At 36.4% G+C, this 12632-nt stretch overlaps 1 protein-coding gene across 3 annotated transcripts in view; it reads left to right on the top strand.

Moving 5' to 3' along the window:
• ERBB4 (erb-b2 receptor tyrosine kinase 4) overlaps window positions 1-12632 on the top strand; it is a 1322334-nt gene that overhangs the window by 1290187 nt on the left and 19515 nt on the right. For 2 of the 3 annotated variants that reach the window (XM_053698786.1, XM_053698787.1), the window contains exon 26: window positions 3320-3367. The exons of the other annotated variant lie outside the window; for it this stretch is intronic. In XM_053698786.1, coding sequence (XP_053554761.1) covers window positions 3320-3367 — 48 coding nt within the window. The remainder of the gene's footprint in view (window positions 1-3319; window positions 3368-12632) is intronic. 3 annotated transcript variants of the gene reach the window in all.

Below are 12632 nucleotides of genomic sequence, written 5' to 3'. Positions count from 1 at the left end.
TAGAATTTGAAATTTTCTACTACAGGATAACAATCCTATTCAAACACACTGTAGGTATTTAGTCATCTAATACATATTATAGAAACATAAAAGAGACAGAGACATCTAGACAAAGAGAACTAGAAATCCCATGAGTCCCTGGATTTGTCTTTGCAATTTCAGAGAACTTTTATAATATCAGATACATATCGTAATATGCATGTTAAAATCCATTATGCATACAACCTACTATCCAACCCTCCTCTGTGTACTGAAACACCAGACCTACATTTTGACATGAAAGCATTAAAAGAAATGCAAAACACCCATCTGAGAAAGCAGTAAATTAGATTTGAATGGAGCAGCGCTTAGTATTCCCAGCTTTTAATGTCAAACCAAGGGAAACGTCTATTACTGTCATGTTTGCTGCAGTATAAGTTGATACAGGTTACTGCTTTCAAACCCTGTCAGCGGAGGCAATCAGGAGATGACTACAGCTAGCCATTGCTTCCTTTGCTTACCCTGTCAGAACAAACTGAATTATTCAAATAAAAACATGTATGATAGATCTGCCCAGAATGAGAATCCCATAGCTCCAGGAAGGGGGTTAATTGCTAAATCAGTGATATACTTTGGAAAGCACAAGTCCTCTTTGAAGTATACAAACAGTTTCAATAAACATCTATATATAGTGTATAATCGTTTTATTTCCACCACTGTTGCAGGTGGTTGTTTGTGAATATAGAAAATATTGTAGATTTATTTTCTCAGACATAAAAATATCACATACCTTAATCTTAATAGCCTAAATGTGCATTGTTTTTGTTTCATTGAAAGGTCTAATTGTATGGATGAATTATTTTTGTGTTTGAGTAAAAAATGAGTCAGGTAAAATGTTCATGTGGTAACACATTTGATTTAATTGCAGTTTCCCATAATATATATATCTTTTTAGCAAAGGCATAAAAAGTATTAAAGGGACATTAAACACTTTGAGATGGTAATATAAAATGATAAATTGTATATAATAAAACAACTCTGCAATATACTTTCATTATTTATTTTGTCCTCTTTGCCTGTAATTCCATTCTGAAATTGTGAGCTTTTCAGTTCCTGTTAGAAATGGAAGTGCAGAACACTGTTAAATCCAGCACAACCATTGGCTGCACACTCTAGTGACCTATTTATAATGGTCCCTAATTGGCCACAGCAGAGAAGGTAACACAAGTTACAACATGGCAGCTCCCAGTGTTTTATAGACATTAAAACTTTACACTTATTTTGTCACTTTTTAAACAACTAATGAAACTTTAAAAAATACATCTACATGTTAGTCATGGACTAAATCTTTTCTTTGAATGCATCTTTCTATCTAGCATGTATTTAGTGTTTAATGTCCCTTTAAAAATGGCAGGAGAAGATGTCTTCTTACTAGTTGCTCTAACTAGAAAGATGCTATCAACATTTTGTTCCAGGGACATTTTAATATGTTAAAGGGAAATTAAAGGGATATACAAGTATACAAAGATAATGCTTGGATATATTATATTATTTTATTATTGCACTGCTGCTATTATACATCTGTGTTTAACCCCTGCAACACATAGCTAATTTTAACTGAAGAGCAGCAAAGCCCTACTGGGGCCTAGCTGAGCACATCTGGTGAGCAAATGACATGAGGCATTTGTGTGTGGTCACTAATCACCATCTAGCTCTCAGTAATGTATTGATGATCCTGACCTGCCTTGGTATACTTTTAAACAAAGGCTACTAAGTACAGCAATTACAGTAAGTAAATTGAGAAGAATTATAAAATGGCTGCCCTTTCTGAACCATGAAAGTATATTTTGAACTTGTATGTCCCTTTAAAGTACAATTTGTCTTTGTTGCAGCTTATGGGGGCTTATTTTGTTTTTTGAACATTAGAAGTTCCTGTTTTTAATGTTTCCTACTATGATTTTTCATGTTGGTGGAGTTGTGTATTATCAGACAGTGAACAATCCCTATGGATTCGCTATATGCAAACATGCATGTTGTGGTTCAACATCAATTTAATTAGCTTTAATTACTTCTTATTCATGCAACTATAAATATATATTTATGTATAACATTTTTTGTTGATGTTTTTTCATGTATATGATAGAAAATTGCTTAAAGTGAAAGTAAATCCTAGCGTTTTACAAACGCTAGGATTTACCATTGAAGCAAATAAAGAGCACTTTCAATCATGAAGTATAAGATACTTCATGTAGAAAGCTCCTTTATTTGATTCAATCGTAACCGCTCTTAGCTCTTACAGCAGAGCACGGCTAAAAAAAAAATTCACGTTTTCACCTCTTAGTCAATAGCCATGCGGTAAACCCGGCTCCCATGGGTGCCAAGCCAGATTTACCACACGGCTATTGGCTAAGAGGTGAAAACATCACCTCTTAGCCAAAAAAAATTTTAGTCGTGGGCTGCCGAAGCAGCTAAAAACGGCGATCGATTGAATCAAATAAAGGAGCTTTCTACATGAAGTATTTTATACTTCATGAATGAAAGTCCCCTTTATTTGTTTCAATAGTCAATCCTAGCGTTTGTAAAATGGTAGGATTTACTTTCACTTTAATATCACTTATTTTAGCTCATATAACTTTATCCAGGATGGTGCTGGGCATAGAACACCATTATTGTGATGACATGTTCTGTGATAATGGAGACAATACACAATGTTTCACTTTACTGCTGCAACAACTGGAGAAAAAAAACTTTACAAAGGGCTTTAAATTAACTGATGCTGCCCTCTAAATAAGGTTAAAGGGATACTAAACGCATATTTTTTCTTTAATGATTCAGATAGAGCATGCAATTTTAAGCAACTTTCTAATTTACTCCTATTATCAATGTTTCTTTATTTTCTTGCTATCTTTATTTAAAAAGCAGGAATTCAAAGCTTAGCAGCCAGCCCATTTTTTTGTTCAGAACCTGGGTTATGCTTGCTTATTGGTGACTAAATGTTGCCCACCAATAAGCAAGCGCTATCCAGTTTCTAAGCTTTACATTCCTGCTATTTAAATAAAGACAGCAAGAGAACAAAGAAAATTTGATAATAGGAGTAAATTAGAAAGTTGCTTAAAATCACATGCTCTATCTGAATCATGAAAGAAAAAAATGTGGGTTTACTATCCCTTTAAGGGCTATTGATTAGGTATGGCAGCAGTATATATGTCTTACCATAAAATGCCCCAACTAATCCCATTGAAATTCCTAGTTTTGATGCATGTTTTTTTTCTTATTAGTTCAGGCATCTCATGAATTCTTTCATTCTTATTTGCATCATTCCATTTTTCTTTCCTATCAGAGTGAAATTGGACACAGCCCACCTCCTGCCTACACCCCTATGTCAGGAGTAAGTATCTAAATCAGTCTTCAACCATCCAACCTTCCCTTGTCTTTAGCTCACTTACCCTTAGATTTTCTTTTATGGTATCTCCTAAGGAGGAGGTCTTGATTATGTCATAAAAAATGAGTAGTATAAAGAATAGACGTAGTTATGGTATCCATTTACCTATTAGTATTAATAACCTTTACAATCATTTAATCCTTCTTTTGTCTCATGTAGTGTGAATATCCTGGTTACCTTATTCCAGTTCTTGTAAAAACATTATGGTCAATGGTCAGGATTCCTGCTGTGTCCTGTCTGCATTCATAAGATCCCAGCATGCTTTGTTGTTGGCTAAAGTGATGTGCTCTCCATTATATTGAACTGATTGGGGTTATTTTTTGGATTGGCTTTTAAAAAAACAAAAATGCTTATAATCGTTAAAGATATTCTTTGAAATAAAAGCGTTGGCTGACTCACTGGCCTTATCCTATTATAGTGAGAGTAAATTTTGCTGGAATACTTTCTATTTAAGACTGACAGTTATAACAAGGCAATATAAATTTGTGTTTATCTCACATATGATATCCATTGATAAACATGTCAGTGTGGTGCTATATACAAATATAATCTTAGATTTTTACAATACTCTTGCCTCTATTATTTGCTTTACTTGATTTACTCAGTTTTTATTGTTATTATTTTTTTAAACTGAAGTCTACTGTTTTTTAACCCCTTCAGTACCGGGAATTTTAGAGGAAAAACTTGCTCAAAGGACCAGAGAATTTTTAGCATTTTTGCTATCACTCCATTTAAACAGAAATAGGGACTTTTTTTTAATTACCTATCAAAACAATATATTTATTTTAAGAAGACAACCCAAGGTATTGATCTAGGCCTATTGTGGTATATTTCATGCCACCATGTCACTGAGAAATGTGATCATATAAAAAAAATTGTTAACTTTTTCACAAACTTTTGGTTTATTTGTTTCGAAATAGCAGACATATATGGCTTTAGCATTGATTTTTGGTAATGAGAAGGCTGCTAATTGCACCAAGCTTTTAATATTCCTGGCAGTGCATGGGGTTAATTAGTTAGCTGGTAATGTAGGGATTACTCTCCAACCTGATCCCTCCCAAACTGCTCTCCCCCCACACCATCCTCATCACTACCATCTTAGGTACTAGCAGGCAGTTTGCTACTATACAGTTTGGGGCATTTTTTTCAGGTACTTATTCCTCTTTCTCAGACCAACTTGTAAAAATATTACTTTTACGATGCTCCCTAAAGAGGCCAAAAAGCAAAATCTGTAACCTAAGTTTTAAAAATGCTGCAAACTGCATAAACCGCCATGTCATTTGCAGCATGTTCAGGTTACAGAATGTGATTTCGGCCTCCTAGGTGGTAAAGGATAAGCACACTTTTCACACAATAAGCAAGAAACCTTTCATTACCTTTTAATAGATAGCAGTAAAGTATGAAGCTATGTTAGCACTTCCCTTCAGATGCTCGCTGCCATCCCCGGTTCTCCCAAACCGTATCCAGAAACAAGAAATATCGAACGTGGCAGCGCTGTGTCACCCCTGGGAATACAAGCTGCTCTTTTCCTCTGAGAACCTGGCTTCTTCTGCCTCCAAAATAAAAAGCTCACAATGGTGTAGCACCTTTCAAGCAGTATGGTAGGCGCACACACAGGTTATACTCACAAGATATCAATTTAAATCAGCCTTTTATTAAAAACCATCACAATGGTGTCTTCAGATGCAGCTTCAGGGTTTATTAAAATATAGCTCAACGCGTTTCGGCAAACAAGCCTTTATCAAGAGCATAAAATCAATACAGGTCAAAGCAAGTTGTAATTACCTTTTAATGTCCCTTTAACAGAATTGTTGGGAATATGTTATAATAACTGAGTAACAGGCAAGAAAATCTTAAATCTTAAAAAAAATATTTATTTTCAGCACTTTCAAGGAGCAAACAACGTTCTTTCCTAGTTGTTACTAATAGTGGCAACCAAGATGGCCGTCTATTTAGAGTAACCTCCTAACTTGGAGGTCAATCACAATCTTTTAGAAACACATATCTAATGATTTTCTACAGAAATGCACCATCAAAGGGATATGAAACACAAATATTTTTTTTCCTGATACAGATAGAGCATGCAATTCTAAACAACTTTCTAATTTACATCTATTATCATTTTTTGTTCTCATGGTATCTTTTCTTGAAAAGCAGGGACACATGGGAGCCAGCCCATTTGTGGAGCACTATATGGCAGCCGTTTTTCAATAATGTTATCCATTTGCAAGAGCACTATATGGCAGCACTATTCCCTGTCATGTAGTGCGCTAGACGCCTACCTAGGTATCTCTTCAGCACAGAATACCATGGGAATGAAGCAAATTTGATGAAAGAAATAAATTGGAAACTTTTTTAAAATTGTAAATTTAAAGTCTGTGTGGATTTTTATAGATAAATCATTTGATAAACTGTAGGTTTGTGATTGACACCATGATTATATGGTACTAAACTTAAGTCGTTGCAGTTGTAGAATGTATCTGCTATAGTGCAGGTAACAATGTGTAATGATCACTGACTAATAGTATATTTTATATGACATCTCATTTGATACAGATATTATTTGAATCTAAAGTTTTACAAGAATATTACACAGATCTTAAGATTTTGTGATGCAGAGATGGAGAAAAACAACAGATTAGGATCTTGGGAAATGTAGGAAATGTTAATTAGTGAAGTTTTTCACATGATTACTGTTGCATCCTTACACTTGGGTGTCTTTATAAATAGAGTTCAAATGAAATTAGATGGCAGATAGTTCATTATGTGAAGAGGAAAAGGACTGGCCCTGAACATCATTAATACTAGCTGTCCAACACCATCATTGAGGGGCCAGTGAATAAGTAGACAGCTCGGTAATTGAATCAATCAGTCATTTGTTTTCTGCTGCTGGGCCCAGGCTGTAGGTCAGCAAGTCATCAGAAGCTGTGGCAAATTCACTAATTACTGCTCTACAGGACAATGCTGCAGTCTTTAACACTGTATGCGCTGGAAAGGTAGAAGACTCTGTTTGCTTTGTATCTTCTTTAGCAAAAGGGTTAACTCTTTGGTCACAAGAGGGTACTGTGCTCTATAGCAACCAAGTGGTTAAGCATAAAATTTGCTGTTTTGTTTATAATAGCTCATTGTTTTATAAACAGTGTAAAAGATGAAAACAACAATGGTTAATAGTGTTCTGCTAAATCAGGAGATAATCCATTAATGTATATCAAGTCTAAATGTCTTTGGGACAAACACACACACATATTTTTAGATAATGACTTTCTGACTTTCTGAAGGGCGCATTAAGGAATTTAACTTAGTGATAAAGACCTAAAACATATTTGTTTTGGAATCTTATTATTATTTGGATTTATTTGAATGTCTGTCCATTTTTTATTTAATCTCCATTTCTATCATATGCCTAACTCTGTTTTAACCCCTTGTCTGTCAGAGAGGCCTGCACCTCATTACAATACATTGCTGGCAACCCTTTTTTCCAGCTCAGACATTACACAACATTTTACTTTAACTGATCCAGTAGTGAAACACCCAGGAGTGCTACAGAAGACAGGATGCTACATTTTATGATAAAATGTTGCACTATTTCTGTTCAGGCTGTATAATTGCTGTGTATAACTCAGACACGGCAAGTTTTGAAAGTACAAATATGACTTTCCTGTCAAAAATCCTGCTGAAACCTCTTAGTGTAGAGCTGTGCAGACAGAAGAGTGGTGCATTGCAGGGGCGTATGAAGGGATACGCCGACAAGGCCCGTGCCTAGGGCAGCAGATAGGAGGGGGCGGCAATTAGGGGGGACGTGGCATGGTGGCAGATAGCGGAAGTGTGGTGGCACTTTCGTGTAGTCAGTCTGTGACTGGTCACATGGGCTCTGTGGCCGACTGCATAGTGAGCACTGGGGGTGCTGAAAATAATCACCCAGTCACGCTGCGTGAGGCTTCAGCAGGTGTGACAGGTGGTAGCCGCGACAAGACAGCTAGGAAATGTCGGATATACAAGAGAGGGCGAGAGATACATGGAGTAAGAAGGACAAGAGGCATCCAGGCTGGTGAAACACGTGGGGGAAGAGATCAAAATTACTGAGCGAGGTGACAGGTAAGCACAGCATGTGAGGGGACGTGGCGTCCTCGGGAGAGTGAACGGGAACTACAGGTGTCGGGGAATGAGTGAGATTGGCTGCAGCTGTAGTTTAACTTGGGCGTCCAGTCCACTGGTAGATCATGATTATAGCTAAAGCAATACAGGATATGGTACGCTTATTTACATTCCTGTAGACGTAGAGCAATGTAACTATAGGCTTTCGTACCTCATGTAATGGGCATGCAGTCTATCTTATGGAACATGATTTATATATCATCATATCTGAGCACAACCATTGCTATGTATTAAACGCTAATGAAAATAAGGTCATTTAAAGGGACATGAAAGTCAACATTAAACTTTAAGAGCATGGAAGTTATAAGAAACCTTTCATTTTACTTCTGTTATTATTGTTCCTATTATTGTATCCTTCTTTGAAGAGCATACCTAGGTAGGCTCCGGAGCAGCAATAATCTACTGAGCGTTAGCTGGGGATTGGTGGCTGCACATGCCTTTTGTCATTGGCTCACTAGCTAAGACACTTAAGTGCATTGGTGCTCTGGAGCTCACTTTAACTTGGAGTGGTTAAACACATATTTGTATGTAAGCAATATGGCAATAATGAAATGTTCTAATACCTTCATGAAATCTGTTGTTTATATATATATATATATATATATATATATATATATATATATATATATATATATATATTGCAGCAATAGATACTGATATGTGTTTGGGAGTGTGTGCATGTGCGTTACAGTGTGTATGTGCATAACTGTGTGGGTGTCTGTGAATGTGTATGTGTCTGTGTGTGCAAGTGTTTTGCATGCCCTGGTGAACGTTTACTTTAAAAATGCCATGAAAAAAAAAAACATGTTGCTTCCTGAGTAAAAAATATTATGGCCAAAAATGGCCTAAAACAGGGGGGCAGCAAAATTCTGAGTGCCTAGAGCAGCACAAAACCTAAATACGCCACCGGTGCAAGGGACATGAGACCCACATTTTTTCTTTCATGATTTAGAAAGAGAATGCAATTTTAAACATCTTTCTAATTTACTTCTATTATCTAATTTGTTTTATTCTCTTGATATTCTTTGCTGAAAAGCATATCTAGATATGCTCAGTAGCTGCTGATTGGTTGCTGCACATAGAAGCCTTGTGTGATTGGCTCACCATGTGCATTGCTTTTTCTTCAACTAAGGATATCAAAAAAATTAAGCAAAATAAATAATAGAAGTAAATTGTAATGCTGTTTAAATTTCTATTCTCTATCTGAATCATGAAAGAAAGATTTTGGGTTTAGTGGCCCTTTAACTTCTGTCCAAACAGCAAGCAATACACTTGAGCCTGTGATATAATACTGGGAATATGTAGACTTCAACTATACAGATGTTCAGCAATTAGTTCCGCTTGGAAAGATGAACAAAAATGAACTGTTTCTAGCTGTTACAGCAGGACAATATGTTGTGTGTAATGTGGTGATCTGTGCAAACATAAGTAGATTTTAATTCAGCCTTACAAATAGGGATCACAGGAGAGATATATAGCTAGATTGGCAGACGATAGATAGATATATTAATCACATAGTATTACATTATGGTGTGCCCCTCCTAATATTATATCTTTTAACATTGTCACTTGTCATACTGACCATGTACAGCCGTGTGTGACAAACTAGCTGTTAGCCTATGTAGAGACCATATACCGTATTGTTCCGCATATAGGCCGCACTTTTTTCCATTGATTTGTAGCTTTAAATTTGTGGTGCAGCCTATATGCGGAGCGCGGCCTATAATCGGGTGCTTTCAGCAATATCGTACTTGCGCAGTACAGCTAAACTTCCGGTGCACCCTGTGGCCTTATGGGTGTTGTAGTCTGCCAGGGTTGGGTAGGAAGTTAGTTTGTAGGTGGGTGATACGCGCCAGCGCTATGGACAATAACCAAGGAGCAGCTCTTTGCAGGTAATTTGCCGTTTTAAGTGCTGCGTCCTATTCGTTTGATAGTAGTTATCATGTAATGTGCTGTGTGCGAGCGGTCTGTACTTTGCAGGGGAAATATGTAAATAAGTTATGTGCCTAAAAGGATATGAGGTTTTAAGTGCTGCGTCCTATTCGTTTGATAGTTGTTATAGTGTAATGTGCTGTGTGTGAGCGGTCTGTACCTTGCAGGGGAAATATGTAAATAAGTTATGTGCCTAAAAGGATTTGAGGTTTTAAGTGCTGCGTCCTATTCGTTTGATAGTGGTTATAGTGTAATGTGCTGCATGGTAGTGGTCTGTATCTTGCAGGGGAAATATGTAAATAAGTTATGTGCCTAAAAGGATATGAGGTTTTAAGTGCTGCGTACTATTCGTTTTATAGTGGTTATAGTGTAATGTGCTGTGTGTGAGCGGTCTGTACCTTGCAGGGGAAATATGTAAATAAGTCATGTGCCTAAAAGGATTTGAGGTTTTAAGTGCTGCGTCCTATTCGTTTGATAGTGGTTATAGTGTAATGTGCTGCATGGTAGTGGTCTGTATCTTGCAGGGGAAATATGTAAATAAGTCATGTGCCTAAAAGGATATGAGGTTTAAGTGCTATGTGCTATTCCTTTGATAGTGGTTATAGTGCAATGTGCTGTGTGCGAGCGGTCTGTATCTTGCAGGGAAAATATGGAAATAAGTTATGTGCCTAAAAAGGGAATGAGGCAGAATGCAGTTTGCTAAAAAGTGCGATTAAATTACTGAGTACAGCTGCAGTAGAATAATTACCACTCACCATGGTACTGATTATCGTGCAAAATCTTTGGGGGCTTTTTCTGAGCATTATGTTGTAATCTGTTTCTCCTTTACATAAAAATGTAATTTCTTCGAAATGGCACCAAACTTCAAGGGTGCGGCCTATAGGAACAATACGGGGTATATCTTAAACAATATATATATCTGGTAAAGAACATAAATTATCTATTTTATCTCTTCCCTCTCTGTCAATGTGTCGTTGCTGTAATTATTTTGTATACTGTCTTCTTTTCATCTCGTCTTCATCAATGTGTCAGTCTCCTGCCCAGAGAAGCCTTATTTATTTTCACCTTATACAACCTTTTTAATATTATATGTTTAAATTGTCAACTGATCAATAACAAAAAATATATTTTATGTCATGAATAAAAAAACATGGCAGTGCAATTTAATTAGCCAAAAATAAGAAAATAATTCATCATTTTATGTGGCTAAAATCTGATATCACCTGGGTTGAACATGTGATATACACAGTATATAATCTATTTTTGGGGATATTTCCTACAATTTTCTATTGAAAACATTGTAAATATTGACATTCCAAATAAAATTTTGATGTAAACAAGTTCAAAATACATAATACATATTAAAATAGCAATCTTGTCTTTTTTTTAAAGAGGAAAACGTTTGTGTTTTCTTTTTTCCAACGTGTATTGACCCATGTGTCCAAACTAATATAAAAAACATAGTATGTCATGCTTATATGACCCTGTTATTTTATTTATTTTCCCTTTGGATTTTAAACATTGGTAGCGTTTATGGGGCATATTTATCAAGATCCCTATGGAACTTGATGCCCCGTGAAGGCTCGCCGGAAACAGAAGTTATAAAGCAGCGGTCTAAAGACTGCTGCTCCATAACCTGTCCGCCTGGTTTGAAGCGGCGGACAAAAATGAACAGAAATCAACCCGATCAAATACGATTGGGTTGATTGACACCCCCTGTTAGCGACTGATTGGCTGTGAATCTGCAGGGGGCGGCATTGCACCAGCAGTTCACAAGAACTGCTAGTGCAATGATCAATGCTGACAGCGTATGCTGTCTGCATTTATTGATGTGCAGCGGACATGATCCCCTATATATATATATATATATATATATATATATATATATATATATATATATATATATATATATATATATAGGCCCCTATATGTTCGTTTCTAATCTGTTATTTTAGTTTAATAAATATGTCTATTTCTTGTGGGTTAGTCTATTACAGAATACCCAAGTGTCTAGTAATATTATACTTTTTATGTTTATTAAAAACAGGAAATAGGTGCCACCATATCTAGAAAAACTGGACTGTTTGCATAAACGTAGGTCCACAAAGTACTGGTAATAGATTTTATGCTGCTCTTTTTCATTTATAATCTCTCTGTCCTGCATCACATATTCCATCAAATTATTTGGTTCTTAGTCCATTAAGTAATAAAATTCTGGTGATCAGTGTGGATTTGAAGTCTAAGTAGATTTAGGATAATTATTTTCTCTTTAGAGTAATAAAACTTAGTTCAAGTTAAATATGTGTTCTCCATTCTAACCTGCCCCCCTAAGCCTAGGGGACTGATTTAACAAAGTGCGAGCGGACATGGTTCGCTATAGCAGGTCATGTCTGCCGCACATCGATAAATGCCGACAGCAACGGGTGTCAATAAATCTGATGGTATGGGATCAGCCTGATTGATGTCCGCGCGCCTCAGAGGAGGTGTACGAGTTAAGATCAGCGGTCTTAAGACTGCTGCTTCTTAGCTCCGGTTTGCGGGGAGCCTGAAGGCTTGCGCGGAAACAGTTACATTCAGGGCCATTCGGCCCTTGTTAAATTGGCCCCTTGGTCTAGTTGGGCTGAGTGTAAGAATAACCATGTGCATTCAGATGCAGACAGCCCACTCTCTTTATAATCTATTTCTATAGTGGATTTCCTGCAATCATAATAACTTGTATATTCCCATGCTTACCCTCCTTTTGCAAAGGTAACACAAACTTCTGCAGGTTCAGTTTTGTAAAGCTGCAGCAGTCTAGTCCATATGATATCACAAAAGTTATTGGCATTCAGTTTTACTTTATAATTAAATTGGAATAAAAATAGTTTGCACAAAATATAAGCATTAGGGTGCCTATAAAGAAGATCATTTAAAGGGACACTGAACCCAAATATTTTTCTTTCTTGATTCAGATAGTGCGTGCAATTTTAAGCAACTTTCTAATTTACTCCTATTATCAATTTTTCTCCGTTCTCTTGCTATCTTTATTTGAAAAAGAAGGCATCTAAGCATTTTTTTTTGGGTTCAGAACTCTGGAGAGCACTTGTTTATTGGTTGTTGAATTTATCCACCAATCAGCAAGAAC

This window comes from Bombina bombina, chromosome 1, assembly GCF_027579735.1.
Source record: "Bombina bombina isolate aBomBom1 chromosome 1, aBomBom1.pri, whole genome shotgun sequence".
In the NCBI taxonomy this organism is placed as follows: Eukaryota; Metazoa; Chordata; class Amphibia; order Anura; family Bombinatoridae; genus Bombina; species Bombina bombina.
This window is presented reverse-complemented; position numbering and strand designations above follow the sequence as displayed.